The sequence below is a fragment of the Hydra viridissima genome, unplaced genomic scaffold (assembly GCF_058129835.1).
Source record: "Hydra viridissima isolate aposymbiotic clone 2 unplaced genomic scaffold, HvirCarnegie_v1 scaffold_12, whole genome shotgun sequence".
NCBI classification, from domain to species: Eukaryota; Metazoa; Cnidaria; class Hydrozoa; order Anthoathecata; family Hydridae; genus Hydra; species Hydra viridissima.
Window position 1 is genome coordinate 1,214,107 of NW_028324311.1, and position 19,124 is coordinate 1,233,230.

The 19,124-nt window shown below is 29.3% G+C and overlaps 1 protein-coding gene and 1 long non-coding RNA gene across 2 annotated transcripts in view; one reads left to right on the top strand and one right to left on the bottom strand.

Moving 5' to 3' along the window:
• LOC145194156 (uncharacterized) overlaps positions 1-19,124 on the bottom strand; it is an 84,344-nt gene that overhangs the window by 59,936 nt on the left and 5,284 nt on the right. The window contains exons 3-10 of the mRNA XM_090069229.1: positions 18,520-18,822; positions 14,063-14,213; positions 12,821-13,006; positions 9,266-9,414; positions 4,900-5,022; positions 4,634-4,809; positions 927-2,071; positions 199-863 (exon numbers count right to left, since the gene is read on the bottom strand). Coding sequence (XP_089925355.1) covers positions 199-863; positions 927-2,071; positions 4,634-4,809; positions 4,900-5,022; positions 9,266-9,414; positions 12,821-13,006; positions 14,063-14,213; positions 18,520-18,822 — 2,898 coding nt within the window. The remainder of the gene's footprint in view (positions 1-198; positions 864-926; positions 2,072-4,633; positions 4,810-4,899; positions 5,023-9,265; positions 9,415-12,820; positions 13,007-14,062; positions 14,214-18,519; positions 18,823-19,124) is intronic.
• LOC149880656 (uncharacterized) lies at positions 6,131-7,651 on the top strand. Its single transcript, XR_016445655.1, has 2 exons — positions 6,131-7,199; positions 7,527-7,651. It is a non-coding gene; the product is annotated as an uncharacterized LOC149880656 (long non-coding RNA).

The window sequence follows — 19,124 nt, forward strand, 5'->3', positions numbered from 1 at the left end:
CAAAAAATCTGGCCCTAAGTAGATTAATATCCCCTAAATAGGTTTTTAACTTAGAAACCTCTTAAAACCCAACCAAAACTATTTTTAGTTGTCAGATTCATTTAGATTTGACCATAATGCTTTTTAGAGGAAATCTTTTAATGCAGACAATGAAAAATATGAAAATAAAATATATTATATTAAAAAACATTACTGTACAGTAAAAGATGTCAGATCAACATCAAACATAAGATACTGGCGTCTAGATGATCCATGACCAACACTTGGTGATGGAACTTTCATTATAATATCTTCAAGTTCTACATCATAAACATTGTCATCTTCTCGTATAAATTTATTGTCTCCTGATTTCTTAAGATACTTAACTTTGTAAACTAAACCAACAACTTCAATAACTTCTGCCACATAATGTCTAGAGTATTTCTTTTCACTTAACTTGACAAGTAAGAAACTTCCTGAAACAATTTCACTATTTTCTGATTCATTGTCAAGTATATTTATTCCAAAATCAATTTCATCAAAACTTTCATTAGTTAAACTTGTGTCAGAATGTTGATTAAAAATAATCTGTTTTGCCATGGATTTTATTTGTCTTGAAAAAGGTTTTTGACATTGTTCATTATTAGATTTTGAATGTAAAATAACTTTCATTTCAGGTGTATCAGTTAAAATGCGTGATTTTCCCTTACGTCTTTTTGAAATAGCTGCCTTTCTTAATTTGGCTTTTGGGTGAGGTCGTATTATTTCAGGTGAAACAATTTCCAATGTTGATGGTAAATTGCCAGGAGTGGTTTCAACCTCATTGCTATCATTAGAAATGCAAGTTTCAGTATCCACTATTGGCCTATCAGTAACAGTTGCAGCTAAGAAGTCAATATCAGTAAAAATATTTTCATTAAAGGGAAAAAACCCAGTACATTTAAAACTGTTAACAATATTAATCGGTACAAAAGCATGAGGATAAGCTTGACCAACAAGGTAAGATATATCATAAATTGTAACTGGTTTACCAGCATTTCCTGGTGATATCATCCAATTATTCATGGCATTATTATAAAATATTTTAAATGGACCAAAAACACCACGATCAAGGGGTTGCATTTTGTGGGTTGTGTGAGGATGAAATGTCATTAAAATTATGCCCGATCTTTTAGCTAATTCAATAATAGAAATGTTAACATGACTTTCATGGTTATCCATTAACAAAAGAACTGGTTTTTCTACCGAAGGTCGTACATTACTAATAAAATGCTCAAGAAACTGCAGAAAAATGACTTCATTTGACCATCCAGACTTATTAGCTGCTCCTACACTTCCAGGAGGAGCACCATTCAACATGTAGTCCTTAAATTTTGCACGCGGAAATACAAGTAATGGTGGAATGCTACTTCCAGTAGCATTAATGGCTGCAATCATTGTTACATTATTGCCTCGTTCTGCACTAGTCATACTTCCTATTTGCTTTTTGCCCTTTGGGGCTAGGATTTTTGGTGGTACATGAACTGTGGTAATTCCTGTTTCATCGCAATTCCAAATGTTTGATGGCTCAAAATGATAACGTTCTAAAACATTTCTATAATTTTTAAACACAATTCTTACAGTTTCTTTATTGAATGCAGAAGATCTACCAAGACTTGTTGGCTGCGGTTTACGTAGGGATAACTTATCATTATATCTTTTCCGAAAATCTCGTAGCCATTGTTCACCAGCACATTTATTCTTTATCCATGAAGTTTCAATTTTTTTATGGTTTGCTAAAGCATACTCATATGCAAAGAATCTGATTTGCTTTAATGTAAGCCCATAATGCATATTTGCAGCATCTGCCAAGTATTTTACCAAAATTAATTCTTCTTTTGTTGAGAATACTTTTTTTGGTTTCTTATGTGAATATGAATACTGGGTTCTTCCAGATTTTTTAAACTGCTTTAACTGATATATCAAAGTTGATTTTTTAATGTTGCAATGTCTTGCTGCTTTACTTAGACTCATTTTTTGTTGAAGAACAAAATTCACTGCATCAAACATATCCTTCTCGCAAATCTTCTTACGAAAAACACCAACCTTACTCCTTGGCATTTTAAGATTAAAACATATTAACAGAAATGATTATATATTTATTTGTTCTTACTTCCTTATTGCTGTACAGAAATCAAGTACAACTATATAATCAACTTAATTATCAAGCTGCTACAGCTGCCAACTAACTTAATTATTAAAACTGATTATCAAGCATTATAAGTACATAAAAATATACATTCCAATAATGGATTGTGTGTCAAGTGTAAAATTTACTCTTATTTATCAATAAATTAAATAAAACAATGCATAAGATATAGAAATATATAAAAATATAATTTGTTAATATTATTTTATCACTTATATTATATTTAAAACTTTCAAAATACCAGCAAGAAAGTAATAGTACGCTTTTCGCTGATTTTTACATGCAAGAGTACAGCTGTCTGATAAATTTGATGAAAAATTTCATAAAAGTGTCCTCTTTAAGTTCGCAAAAAATTAAAGCGCAGTACAAACCAGTCAAAGGTACAACGTCCTACGCTGGTCAAAGGTACATGAGATGGGTTTCTTCAACAATTATCATCTCAAACCCCATTTAGGGTTAGAAATAATTATTTAAACTTTTCCATAATAAAAAAAAGATGTTGGTTAATGTAAGTAATATCATAAATTAGCCAAACAACTATTTATGACAGTTTTGTTATTAAAATAAGATAAACATAAATATTTACTTTTTAAGAGCTAAAACTAATAATTTCTTGTGGATCAACACAATCTTCCCCAACCATGATATTTTAAGGTAAAAAGAGTCGTCATGGACTAATATTTCAAATGGCACTTCAATTTTTTGCAAAATGATAATAGTCGGCCAATATGACAGAGTGACTAAAGGTACAACGTGGTCAAAGGAACAACAGGTTCCCCTAAGTATCTGCGTGACTGAGTTATTACTCTAACTTGGTAAAACTCTCTGAAACTTTTTATGACTTTATTATTAGAACTTTCCAGATCTTTTCCAACAGCTGTTTACAACTTAATGTTACAGAAAAATCTAGAAGTTATAGAACAAGCGCTGGATATCTAATATCTGTGTAGCTGTTCATAAAAAAACGCTGTTGTCAAACAAGTGATGTTACTTTCTGTGTTGCCTAAAATAGTAATCATACAAAAAAAGTGATACTACTACGCAAAACAACAACGATATCTGGACAAAAAAACTGTTCCGATTTCAGCAGTCACACAAAAAAAGGAAAAGAGCCTTTAGGAGAATCAGCGCTAGAAGAAATATACTAAATGCCACTCCAACTTTAAAATAATGAACGCTATCAGGTTCTTGTAGCAGAAACAAAAGGCAGAAAAAATAGAGTTGCTTATGTTTTAATTATAATAATACAAACGGTGTTGAAGATATAAGATGATACGGTAAAGAGGGGGAAAAGATGACGCTCTGAATGAACTTTTTGATCTCAATAACATCAACGGTCAGTGTTTTATCCTCTGACGTCTGAGTAGCTGAAAAGACTCAACGGGAGAAGTTGTAAGTTAGGAAACCATTCATGCTTCAAAGAGATGAAAGCGAACTGCAGAAACAACCTCAACATCAAAACCAACATACTACGACCGTACATCTAGTGCTGGCGAGTCTGCAGGTTATGGATATGAAGATGAGAGTACTTGTCAACCAACTAGAAAATGCAATAAAAATAAAAATGCGACCAGTTTAATGACATCCACAGGAGCATAAATAAATAAAGCTGCTAAAATCTGCAAGCAATTGTCAAATGATGACATCGATATTTCAACTATAAGTCAAGCAGCAATTAACAAGACAACATTCGGTTGAAATGGTTGAGAAGTTACACTTAGAACACTGGTTCTTACATTTTGATGAGAAGCACACTAAGGAAAGTGAATATCAAAACTTAAGAAGGAGAAAACCGAAGTGAAGTAAGACGCGTTATGTTTAAAAGATTGCAAGGCTGAGACTAATTTTGCAAAAATTTCTTCAAAAAAGTTCTTGATAAATACATCTTGTGACATTCAATAAAGATGATCGTTGCTGACACAACCAGTGTTAGCACTGGAAAAAAGAATGAAGTAATTGACCAACTGCACAGAATGTTCTCGGAGAAGAATATCAACAAACCGCATTTTATCAGCTGTCAGCACCACGATATGGACAGAATTCTCCGTGAGGCAATGGGTGAAAAACTTGCTGGGAGCACAATCTGGAATCTTGATTAAATATCCTTTCAGAGTAATCATCATAGTTTTTATCAAAAACTTATTTTTGTTTTGTCAAAGTTTATTTTTCACAATAAAATTTTTTGTTCAGATTCCAATCTCTTAAACTGTAAAATCACAAGTAACATTTTGAGTGAGCTCTTCATTATTTGGTTGTTTCATGAACTTTTAGGTCCATTACCAAAGGTTCATGAAACAAATAATGAAGAGACAGCAACTACATGCACTACGCTGTTATCTTTTCTAAGTACTGTAAATGATGAACTATTTTCTGATGCAAGCATTTTTGCACTTTATAGTAGGAAGAACCTCCCTTTCCACTCTTACGATGCAAAAAAAAAAAACCAACACATAATTAAAAGCAAACACTGTAAATAGAGTTGCATCCACGTAGCATGAATTAATATGAATTTGGAATCCTCTCTCTTTTCCAAGGTATCTGTAACCTAACTTACTTACAACTAGATGATAACCGGGTATTAACTTACCAAAATTAATATTTGCACCTAATTGAAAAAACAATAAATCTAAAGGGAGTAGCAACTAAAAAACATTTGACCAAAAATTTGCTTGAAAATAATTTCCAACTAATAAAGAAAAAATACCTTTACTTGTTGGCATGTCCAAATCCTAAAATCGACGATCTGGCTTACATCTGCTTAGCTCTAAAAAGTATCCTGTTGAACTTAAACATTCGAAAAAACGTTTCCCCTTATAAGTACCATCTGTTGTACCAAGACGAGAAGTAGATTCCTCCTAGGGCAAGAGAAGAGGCAACTTTTTTTACAAATCTCAAATCTTACAAACCAAATTAATTATCTGTAGCATAAGAAGAAACAACAACTTTAATCAATATTTTTATCAACTATAATCAGTACTTTTAATTATAAAGCAGTCATTCCGCACCTACTCCCCCCTCCCCCTCCAAACCACCTAATCTCCCTTAACATTGAACATAGTTTTCAAGTTTCCTTAAATTCACTGCATTACAAAGAATGAACGCATGAATCTTCAAATCAAAACCTCAATTCTTTTGTGGGATATTGGGGTTTAAAGTTTGGCTTAGTTTCTAAAACAACAATTTCTTAATTGTGAAAGAAAGGATAATCATGCAATTTCGTGTGTCAGAAAGAATAATTACGTGTGTAAGAAAGAGAAATTACGTGTGTAAGAAAAAATAATCATACAAGTATATGAGTATCTATACACACACATAAAAATTTCAAAATTAAGACGAATAATGAAATAGGCTGAAAAATGAGTAATAGGCTAGAATTACACCGAGCATTCAACAAAAAGACATAACTTTTTAGAAATGTCAACTTGAAAATGAAAATTGACATAGGGAAGAATTTTGAGAGTTAGGTTTCAATGAATCGCTCAATCAGCAGATATTATCCATTTTAAAACAAATATTGACCCAGACTAGAAACTTTTGAATCAGGCTAGAATTATACCATGTAGTCAGTAGAGTTGCGTTAACAAACTTTGAAACGTCGAATTAAAGATGAACATTGACACTGGCTAGAAATATGAGAAACTGGTTAGATTGAATCGCTCACTCAGTTGAAATTGTCAATTATAAAATTAATATTGACACAGACTAGAAATTTGAGAAAGAGACTACAGCCACACCAGGCAGTCAGTAGTAGGACTTTTAACCACTGTGGAATGTCAACATTTAAAAAAGAAAAATAGATACGGACATAGACTAGAAATTTGAGAATTAGGGTAGAATTATACAGAGCAGTCATCTAATCCAATTAAATATCCAAATAAACGTTAAATACCTGAAGAAAAACAAAAGATGACCCGTCTGTTGGCCTATAGAATATTTACTTATATATCCAGGCACGATTTATCCTTTTTTTTTTCTTTTCATATTTTAGACGAGTTTATCATTTTATTATGGACCGTAAAACCTTTTTTTTTTTATGATTCCAAAATCTTCCAAAAATTGGAACAAGCTTTGATTGAGCTTGAAAATAAAACATATGAACAAGTCAACAATGTTGACTTGTGTGTGTCTCCACAAGATTTGGATGAATTGACTGATACAGAAGAACTTGATGTTATCAAGTTGATGATGATATTATAGATGACCCAAAAAACATTCTACAGAAAACTTCCGAAACAATGGAAATATCTGTTACTTTTCATCGTGTCATCAATGTCAATTGACAAAAAACTTTAAGAAGGCTCTTAACAATTTGTCATCGAGACAAATTTGTCACCGAGACAAATTTTTGAAAATTTTTTTTTTCGAGTGAAATTATTACATACATTTGTGATCAATCAATTATGTACGCACGGGAAAAGACTAACCACTCTTTTCAGAGAAACCAAAAAGAAATGCAAACTTCCTTTGCAATTTTATATCCGACTGGATATAATAAATTATCGCGGGAACCAATTACATTGGTTACTAGACGAGGACCTAAGAGTTTCCTGTGTTTATAATGCCATAAGCAGGAACAGGTATTTAGAGATAAAGAAGTTTCTTTTTTTAGCCGATAATGCAGAAGTTGAAGATTCTAAAGATCGTATGCAAAATAAGACCTCTAATAGAAAACAAGCTAATAGAAAAATTTTGTCAGTGAGGATGTTTTCATAAAGACCTGCCCATGGTTGAATTTTTCAGCCATAACCCAGTTAATGTTGACCCAGCAAAACAATTTATCAGAGGCAAACCTGTGAGATTTGGATACAAAAACGGAATGGTAGCTAGTTCCACTGGATATTGTTTTGGATTTGATGTTAATTATGGAAAAAAAAACCAAACGAAACTAAAAATACTAAAGGACTCGGAGCTAAAGTAGAAGTTGATCTTTTGAAAAATTGGCCCGAACATTTAAAAAAGAATTCTTTTTTTTGATAATTACTTAACAACTTATCCGCTAATGGTTTATCTAAAAAGAGAAAATATAAAAGCCGTATATATAATGACCGTATAAATGATTACGTTAAAAAAGATTACGTTACAGGATAACGTAACCTTAAAAATGACTACGTTAAAAAAGATTACGTTACAGGATAACGTAACCTTAAAAATAATTACGTCAAAAAAGATTACGTAACAGGATAACGTAACCTTAAAAATGATTACGTCAAAAAAGATTACATTACAGGATAACATAACCTTAAAAATGCTTTAAAGAATTCTTAATTGTGTAACATCTGAATAAAAATCTTAATTATTCAATATTATCCTGTAACGTAATCTTTTTTAACGTAATCATTTATACGGTCTTCTCTTACAGGAACTGTAAGAGAAGACCGTATGCAAAAAGGTCCAGTCATGGAATCAAAGCAAATGAAAAAAATGGCAATAGGTATTTACGGCTACAGATATGACAAAAAAAAAAAAAAAAAGAAATTTCGTGCGTGAAGTGGGATGACAATAGTGCTTGTTCTATGTTATCACATAACGATGAATTGAACCGCTGAATCAAGTAAAGCGGTGGCCTAAAACTTCAAAATCAAAAAAGAAAAAAATGCAGAGCAGCCTATACTGTTTGCTACCTAAATTTCTGGAATGGGTGGAGTAGATATCAATGCATATTACATCGCATAGGCATAAAAGGAAAAAAGTGTTGATGGGTTCTATTTACAACTATTTTCTAGATATGGTTATGACTAACGCCTGGAAATTCCATCAATTTATTGCTGAAAACGTTTTGGACCAGTTAAAATTTCGTCATCATATAGCACAAAGTTATTTGAGAGATGGTACTGCTTCAAGGCAGCTAATAGTTTGAAGGAAGAGAAAACCTGGATCCAGCATCGACGTAGATAATGGATTTTCTTTTCCAGGAAAACTAGAAAAACAGTTAAGTGTTATGCAAAAAAAAAGGATGTTTCTAAAAATATCACACATCTACCGTCCCCATTTGAGAACGCCTTAGTATCTTTAAAATTAATTAAACAAACTTTTTTTTTTAATATATGTAATAAATGTAACCTAAACTTCTAGTTTTTGCATCATTTAACATTTTTTTCTTGCTCTTGTTTCCATTTATGTGCAAATGGGTTAACTAAAGAGTTACGGTCTAGAGATACCGTCTAGGCCTTTAGGGCTCAGAGGTTACCCACTTCATGCCATTAGTAAATATGTTAAAAAATTCTTACGTTGGAAACAACTCAACTTTTTTAATAAAACAAGAACACCTGAAAGAGAAAGGAACAGATGATCACGGTACACACTAATACAGGTAAATCCATAAGTAAGATCATAATGACGCATTGGGGCATAATTGAACAGGACACCCATTGAAGAATTATTTGGCCATCTCCACCAACGTACCAAAAAACAATTTCAATTAAAGACACTTTAATACATACAACAGGTAAAAAATCTATTATCATTCAGTATTAACCTAGGCTTGGTCGGGAAAGGCGCCTTTCTCGACCAAGCCTAGGTTAATACTATATCTTAAAAGTAAATAGAGACTTTTATTTAGAGTAAAAAGTCTCCATTTTTACTAAATAAAAATCTCTCATTTTTCAGATTTCTTAGAAAATAATATTAAAATTTTAAACTTCTTTTAACCACAAAATATAAAATTAAAATTTTATGGAAAAACTGTTTTACATTTTAGATAAATAATTTTAAATTTTAGGTAAATGAAAGCACTGATGTTTTCTCTTTCTCCCTTTCTACCCATTTAGGCGTCCACTGAGGCATTTACTGATTAATAATGACCAGTGTATGCAAATAAAAAAGTAAAAAAGTCCAAAAGAAAGTTTCTGTGTTGGAAGTAACAATTACAAACAAAAGAAATACTCTTTTATGCAGTTAGAAAGAGTTGACGCAAAACTTATGTCTGCTTAAAAAACTAGGGTATAATTTATACCCCAATATTTCAGAAGCTACTCTGTTGTGTAATGCTGTAATGTTCATTCCTTACGCAATTCTAAAAACTATGGTTAAATATAACACAAAATTTGATGATTTGACATATAAATTCTAAAATACATCATAAATAAATACCACACTTACAAGTTCTATACCAGCAATTTCATCCATTACACTTTCAACAAAACCTCTCCACATGAGAACACCATAATAAGTAGTACCAGACACTTGAAATTCTACCATATCATTTATTTGTAGAGAAGAGATCTGTTTTAGTCCAGAGTGGATTGCAACTAAAAACCATTAGCTATGGTATAAAATAAGCATCAGTGTTATGTCCATTTAACTACGTCCAACGAAGTTGAACGTAAATAAACCTGTCGTAGTTTTGTTTCAATTACGTTTATTTTCGGTATTTTAGCGTTAATCATCTCAGGTGAACGTAGTTAAACAAAGCTGGGCAAAATATTTTTTTAACAACTTAAGTAACTTTAGAAACCCACTGATTTGTATTGTTATTACAAATAAGTAAAATCAAATTTGAGATGATGTTAGAGGTGAGTTTAGCCTGGTATGTCAAGCCTAAGCCTATGTGCTTCTATCAGTTTGGAAACACTGACAGTTTGAAAATTTATCAAGATTTATTAAATTAGTCAATGCATGGGAAATAAAAGATACAATATAAATAAATAATTATTATCTTAGTCAAATTTTTATTTCAATAGTTTGGACAACTATTTAGAAATAAGTCTACAATATTATTAAGTATTATTAAAATCGTTTTTTTTTCCCTCAAATTTTTCCAAAAACAATTATAATGTAGGTCTTCTAATAAGAAAATAGCCTGTATTAAGTCCTGAATATATTTTTTTCAGTTTTGCTTTATTGCATTTGATTTGCTAGTTTTTCTATTCATTAAGGTAATTCATTTACATCTTTCATTGACCTAATACCATTACCAAATCTTAGGCTGAAACTATTATTTTTGGCAACATACATATGCATACAACATACATATATTTTTAGTAATTGCAAATCGGTGATGATCAATATTTTGAACATTCTAACTTATCCTGCTCAACTTTGTTCAACTTTGTTTAACGCAATTGAATTATAATTTTGTAACATTCAATTTGGGTTTTCGGGATGTTGAAGTCTGACTACGTTACGTTTCGCAAAAAATGAACTTAACACTGCTGCCTACTATAACAACAAAACTTACAAAAATATCAAAACAGACAAGTTAAATCAGCACCTACTGAAAAATGAATCTTGAAAAGTCAAAGACACTTAATAAACTTACTACAACTATTTAGTCGGACAAGCCTATTTTTTTTTTTTTTTTTTTCTTTAACTTTAAATTTAAAGAAATGAAAGAATGAAATGTTTTTTTTTTTTTTTTTTATCCTCGTTTTAACGTGCTCCTCCTCATTTTAAAGCAAAAATGGTTTTCACAAAAGATTCCAACCTTTATCAGGATTTTTCCCTGCCTATTCCTTTAACACAGCTAACATTTTTTTCCTTTAAGAAAATTTGTTGATGAAATTCAGGTATTAATCATTTATGCAAAGAAATTTGTCTAAACTCTTCCATGCTGTAGATAATCTTTCTGCCAATATAATAAATGCATCTCTCACATTTGTTCATTGATTCAAAACAATCTTTTTCTAAAGCTCATACAACCAAAAACTCCTTTGAAATTCTGCAAACATAAAGTTAGGTAAAAGATTTTTTCTTCTATTGCAATTCTAATAAGCAACTTTTTTCTTTAATACTTATAGACATAAATAGTATGATATACTGGTACTGATACAAATTGTTATGTGAAAAACCAGCCAAAGTCAGGAGCTAAGCACAAAAAGACACTCATAGTTGGAAAATAAATTGTCAAGATGCTGCAGGAAAACCATTTTTTATCAGCACCAAAAGTGTCAAACCTTTTTGAAAAAGTCTGTGTACTATTCGAAAATGATTGAAAAAAAGTGCAAATGTTTTATGCAAGAAAACATTCCTTTCATAAGCCTATTGTGAGAGTAGACTTGGATTTATTGAGAAATATGTAAGTATGCTGTTATCTTTCTGGAAGAAAGGTTTAGGGATCAATAATTTTAATTTTGTGAGGTTGGATGACTCTTAAAAAGTACTGAGAAAGGAAAGCAAAGCATTCAAAATCAGTTGAATTCAAAGAAAGATGAAGTCAATGTTATGGTTTGGGGATTGATAGCTTGAAATGCAACAGGAAAGCTGGAAATTATTGATAAAGTTATGGACTCTGAGGATTATGTCAATGAATTCTTCTGAACTTAAAAATGGAAAAATATCTTATATTCTAACTAGACAACCATACGTCAATAAGCATATGTCAAATAAAAAAAAAGTTTTTCATCCAGAAAAAGAATGAATTGTCAATCAAATTTAACACCTAAAAACTGGCATACATTGTCTCAAAAAGAAAAAACAGCTGAGGTCATAAAAGTTAACTACTTAGAGAAAACTTTGATCTCAAAAAACTTTGTTCAGATATTCATTTATCATTAAAAATTAGTTATGTTTGAACAACTTGTTAAAAGTTGAGCAAAGAAAGTTAATTAGTACCATTTTACTTTCTTGCTATTTGAAATTTTAAGTCAATTTGCTTTCAAGATAATCGTAAAAGATTTCATCAAAAACATTTTTAAATAACAAGCCAACTTTGGCTTGTCATTTAAATTGTCTCTAGACCATTATATAATGGTCTAAAGACCAATTATACAGTGGTCTAAAGACCATTTATATAATGGTCTAAAGACCATTTATATAATGGTCTAAAGACCATTTATATAATGGTCTAAAGACCATTTATATAATGGTCTAAAGACCATTTATATAATGGTCTAAAGACCATTTATATAATGGTCTAAAGACCATTTATGTCATGGTCTAAAGACCATTTATATAATGGTCTAAAGACCATTTATATAATGGTCTAAAGACTATTTATGTAATGGTCTAAAGACCATTTATGTAATGGTCTAAAGACCATTTATGCAATGGTCTAAAGACCATTTATGTAATGGTCTAAAGACCATTTATGTAATGGTCTAAAGACCATTTATGTAATGGTCTAAAGACCATTTATATAATGGTCTAAAGACCATTATATATAATGGTCTAAAGACCATTATATGTAATGGTCTTTAGACCATTATATTTATTGAAAACATAAAGCACATAATGTGGACATAACAACTTGGTTTCTTTAAAAACCTTTGGTAATGGTAAAACAACCAAATAATGAAAGGCAGCCACTAATTCTACTACGCTTTTATCTTTTCTAACTAGTGCAAAATTTATTACATATAGAAATATAGTATGTTGCAAAACATTATCCTACCTATACATTTGATGCAAACCAATTAGGATGAATGCATTTAAAAAGTCAATTTGGAAAAATGCTTAAGACTACCTTGAATTTCCCAAACCTCCCTTATATGTTAAGATGTTTATCCTAATGTGTGGCAAATTAACTTGAGGCAAGTTACCCACAGTGAGATTCATCTGCTTGTAATTAAATTTTTTTGAAAAAATGTTTATATCAGAATTTTTCTCCATTCCTACACCTCAATGATGAATAATATAATGAATAATAAAATAACTTCATTTCTGTGAGTGAGGAGGTGCTTATTTTAATATTTGATAAATTATCTTGAGGTAAATTACCTGCAGTGTATGGTTTTGTTTCAATTTCCTGCATTTTCATCACTTTTTCATTTAAAACTTCACAATTTTGTTGGTAATCAATCTTTTTTAAACTTAACTCATCTTTTGACAAAAAATTTGAAGGATTTCTTTCATTACTTGGAGGATAATTAGCATCATAACCAGAGCCACTAAAGTTTTCTTTTTCTAAAAACACACACAAAAAAGCTGAAATCAAAATTTTTCATGTTTTAAAAAGATTTAGGTGATTACTTACCATTTGGATATGATAAAATTGATTAAATGATTTGACAAGATTATTTTTGTACAAAAAAGTGTGCCCAATATTTTTGAAAATTATTTAGAGCTGTCTCTAAAGCTTTGAAGTTTAGAAAATCCTTTCAAAATTATACAATAAAAAATATCATTTAAATAATTTATTCTTATTTAATTACTAAAAAGTGATTCTTTCTTGAATTTCAATAATTAAAACTTTTAGGATTTAAAATTGGAAACTTGGCTGATGATGAACTATTGGTAAAAAGTTTTCATCACATCACCAACTCTTTGGTTACTTGCTTCATATCCACATAGTTGAAAAATTGAAAGTTCATCATCCTAGTCAATAGGTCATCAAAATTTTATCTGCATTTAGAATACAGGCCAAATTACCAATTTAAGCAATGAAGCATCAAATAATTATAACTAATAAATAAAAAATGGTCTGCAGAAGCACAAAAAACACCCAACATTCAGATGCATTAGCTATGATCGCATAAACTTATGACCATAAACTTCCTTCTCTCATAAAAGTAAATCAAAACTTAAAAGCAAATTCAAATTTAATACTGCAATTTCAAAAAAATTTGATAGAGATTCAAAAATGTCTTTGATTTTTTAATACATTTGATTCCCAGTGTAAGCGGTTTTTAAATGATGAACAACATCACAGCTGTTGTATTTAATCAATTACATTTGAGCAGTATCTTCAAGCAGTTGTTAAGTATAATACTATGCAGATGTAACTTTATCACGTATTTGCCAATTATTATCACAATAGTTCCACCTCAATATTCTCTCTACAAAATGTTTTAAAATAACAAATTTGTATGTTTTTATGATAATAAGTATCGCTTTATGTTAATAAGTATCAATTTTTTAAATGTATTAAGTAAATGTTTTAACAAACGAAAAAAAAATATACAAACTTAAGTATTTAAGGAGTTAATAACTAAATTATTTAAGAAGAAAACTTGAACTTACTCTTAGAAATTAATACATATCCTTCATTTTCTTCTACTACACTCAAGGAACTCATATCTGTGGTAACGTAGCCTAAACCTTTAGGACACTCAAAAAGCTTTTGACCATTATAAAAATTCCCCTTTTTAATCGGTTTGCTTGGCTTTACATACTAAAAAAATTGCAAACAAACCATTTACATTATAAAATAATAAAATAAAAGGTTATATTTAAGTATAATTTAAAAAAACTGTTAAATATATTTATAAAATCTAATAACTATCTCAAGGTAAAATCTATGAACAGAAATAAATAAAACATGGTCAAAAGGTTTTGAGAAAAACAAAAAAAATTAAGAAAGATTTTGAAGCAAAACAACGTAAAAATAATGAATTATTTTTACATTGTTTTACTTCAAAATACCACAGTTTTCAAAATAAGTTAATTATAAAAGGAAACTTTTGCAACCATGACACTAATATGATAGTTGATTAACTAAGAAATGCTTAACAGGTTTAATGAAACAGGTTAACAGGTTTTGATGAAGGTTTATTACAAATCTAGGCTGTATATAAAGTTTTAGATCGAAATGAAGAGAAAGATGTGTAAAACAGGCCTTAACAGCTACAAGTATTGCATTTACGCCTGTAAAAAATGATACTTGCTCATTAAGGGTTATAACTTTTTAACTTTTTCAAAAAAATAATTTCCCTGCTGTTGCTGCTGATGAACTTTTGCCTCTATTTTAGTTTTTTGTTGTTATTTTTTTTGGTCATGTAAAAACCTCCAGCATCCAAATCATTTGGTACATGATACCTACTATTAAATAATACTTCTTATTTAATTCTCATTTATCATTGAGCATATTGTATTATATTTTCATATTTAAATAAACAAAAAATGGTAGTAAGCAATCAAAATCAGCAGTAGAATCAGCTAGAAAAAAATGGATGCATTAGTTGGATTCCAAGCTCACAATAGATTAACAACCATCAAACTTTAACTATCAGTTTTTTAAAGGTTTTTGGCAGGATATGAGGATTTAAAAAAAGATATTCTGGCAAAGACGCCACATATGAAAACCCAGGATGGAGGGACGTTTCCAGGTTTCTTTTTAAACTCGATGAAACATGTAATTTCTAAAAGAAGGAAGGAAAAATGGCCTCAATTACAATAGCATAAGCTGCCCTTTCTTCATAGTGCTAGGCGGAAGTCACTTTGGAATCTTTGATAGCATTTTTCCTCCTTCAAAAATGGAGAGATCAGCTCAATAGTACTTGTGACTTGATTGCAACCGCTTGGTCAAATGCATGGTTTTCAAATCATCACTATACAGAGAACTCATTCAATCATTTGCATGTTGCTGTGCTAATTAAATATTTTAAAAGTTTAAGCTGTTTTTCCACCCACAGAAATACATCAGATACAGAAATGATCAGTGCTTGATATTTCTTGCTTAAATATGGTTGCCAAGTGAGCTGTCAAGCTGATGAAAAAACTTCATGGCACTTGTAAAAATTCATAGATATCTTAAGAGGAAGTTCATGAATAGTAATTCAGATATTTAGAACCTTTTTGATAAGCGTTTGTATGTTATTTTGACAGTTTTTCTAGAAGATACTTGTAAACAGCTGAATATTCTTATGATGATTCACTATATTACAACACCTTATTAGGAGCTGAGTTTCTTTCACAACTAAACAAAATGAAAGTCGCTTATTAAAATCATAAGCAAAAGCTCATTATTTACCACCACAGACTTTTAAATTTGAAAAATCTAACAACCTTTTTTAAGAATAACCTCTTGAATAGCCTACTTTCTAATAAACTTTATTTTTGATTTCTTCCATTACTTATAGCACTTTGTTGTAATAGAGATAATTACTAAAAAAATATTTTTAAAATTACTTTTATAAACCAACATTTTCTTACTGAAAAAAATAAAGATCTGCATTTATGATCTAGAGTTAAAAATCTAATTGAACCAAATTGTTATTAAACCCAATCTTAAGTGATCACACACAAGGTTTTTCTTCTGCCTAGACGATGGCAACCACACATTAATTGTACTTTAATAAAAACCTTTTTATTGCCCCCATCATTTGTTGGATAATTATAATGTCTTTGCAATTTCTCTGTTTAGAATACTTACCTACTTTGTTTTTTCTTAAGATCTGTTGAATGCTTACTTTACTTTAAGTTGCAATATACATTAATATGCTAAATCATTTGAAAACTTTAGATTTTTAAAAAAATATTAACATATTACCAAAACATAACAAAGACTTATTCATAAATTTTAAAAAAGAATTTATAGTAAATACTAACAATCTTTATTTTTATAACATTTTTCAGCATAAATCAGGTGTAGACCCTAGAGTTAGCTTGTTTTTTGGAAGAAAAAAAAGTTTTTTTCACCAAAATAAACACAGTTAAAAAAAAATCAGCAAAGTTATGGTGGCCACCAATAAAATATTTTTTAAAACCTTTAAGATTTGAATGTTCTACTTACAATAATTATGTTTGTAGCAGACCATTTTTTCGGAGTATTAATTTACAACTAACTCATTTTCACTCAACTCATTCCAGGAACCACTGATAAAACTGACTCATTTTCACCTCACTCCATTTCAGGGCCACTAATAGACATAAACTAGGTTTAGGATTAACCTCAGTTGAAAACCTTAACCCTAATGTAACCTTCAAAATAGAGAAGTTGATTGTAAATTAATTCTGACATAGTAGGTTTAAAATTCAGTTCTAGCAAAAAATGTCAGTTCTAGCAAAGGTTAGTCCTAAAATGGTCTATCTATAAAGCAGAATTTAAAACTTTTAAAACTTTGGTTGGACTTATCATGTAACAAAAAGAGTATCAAAACTTGCTTTAATTAAAATATAATATTTAAATAATTTATCCGTTAAATATATCATAACTTTTCAATTTAATTAAAATATAATTTTTAAATAATTTATCCATTAAATATATCATAACTTTCAATTTAACTAAAATATAATATTTAAATAATTTATCCATTAAATATATCATAACTTTTCAATTTAATTAAAATATAATATTTAAATAATTTATCCATTAAATATATCATAACTTTTCAATTTAATTAAAATATAATATTTAAATAATTTATCCATTAAATATATCATAACTTTTCAATTTAATTAAAATATAATATTTAAATAATTTATCCATTAAATATATCATAACTTTTCAATTTAATACTTAAATCACATTTTGAAATAATTAAGATATTAATCTCAGTTTTCTAAATATGGTAGGCAGGTTACTATGAAAATTTTTAAACAATCTAGACTATTCTAAACAACTCAGAGCTGAAATAGTGCAGTAAGAATAATCTAAATCTCGTCAGACCTTACTAATAGGATGTCTGGGATTTTTTTAACTATTAACAATTAGATGAACCAATTCATCAAAATGTGAAATGTACAAACCCAATAACTTGGTAAAAGGGCATGTGTGGTTCCACTGTATGTCAAAAATTGCATGTAGAATTTTGAGATTACCACCAACAAATGCCCCTGTTGAGAGATCTTTTAGTCACCATTCACATACACATTCAGTTGACCATTATAGATAAACAACAGATAGAGCTACAAAACTATTGCACACAAATTATCCCTCAAAAACACTCCCAACAAATCAAAAGTTACAATTCTTAAAAAAGAATGTATGCCAACTAAATCTGGAAGAAAACCCCCTGCTCCAGTACCATCAGCACCATCTTACAATGCATCTTCAGACTACGATGCATCAGAAATAGATGTGGCTAATGAGCGCAGTGACAAGTGCAATACTGAATCTAAAGTTGCAAACCCAAACGTTTAGTTTAGTTATTTTCTATGATCTACAATCTTAGGATACTTTGTATTTTTTTTTTTAATTTCTAATATTAACTGAAATTTTATTACTTTTGTAATGCTTTTTTTAAATATTTTATTGTATAGTTTCTTTACTTTGGATGCAGCATGTTGCTAATATGTTAAAAATAATACATCATATGGAACAAGTTTGATTTTTTATATGATGTTAAAAGAAATATATAGTTTTTAAAACTGAATGTTAAATTTAAGTAACTTCATAACTCAAAATCAATTTAGAATCGACGTATATTGAAATATTAGCTTATATTAAAAATTACACTAACATTACAAGTTACACTAAAAATTTAAAAATACATTTAACTGATAAAACAAAAACAAACAAAAAAAAAAAACAAAGTAAAAAAAAAGGATTCAAAAAAATATTATTTTTACAGCTTTCTTTAGTATATTTTGAATGCACAAAAAACTAACATCATTGGAACCAAACTAAAAAACTGTTGTCAAAGTGTTTTCTGTTTCATAACTATAAGAGCAGCTAACTTTCATTTCAAAATTTTATTCAATCTTTTGATTTTAAAAAACTCATAAAGAAAAAAATTTTAATAGAAATAAATACATACAAACTGAACTCCAACAGGAACTGGATCAATATTATTTTCTTTAGGACCAAGGTAAACAATAAAACCCCTTAATCGATCTTGATTGCCTGGCACTAAACAAAAAACCTTTGTGCCTATTTTCATTCCATTATATCCACTAGTCGAAATGAACTGGCTTCTAATATTTTCATTTGATGTTTTATAATTTGAAGGTTGAGTTTTCTCATGTTTATCAATAAAATGAATATCATGTAGTGCAACAAAGCTTCCATATTGATCTTCACATTCAAAATATGGCTTCCCATCACAACTACCAACTTTTCTCTAAAAATGTTTAACAAAGTTTATATAACTTAAAAAAAACGATGATTGCTTTAAAATCCAATATCAACATTCCAGAAAAATAATTTCAATGAAAGTTAATATGTAAAAAGGTTGAAGCCTTTAACAGGGATTAGAAATATATACACATATGTAGACTTTTAACTTAAACTGAAACCATTTTTAATTTTGTTTTTAATCAAATAAAATACAAACTCATACTGTAATAAAAAAGTTACAGTATTGTAAATACAGCAAAAACATCCTAGGAATTCAACTTTTATTTCTTTTGCAAACAATTCAAA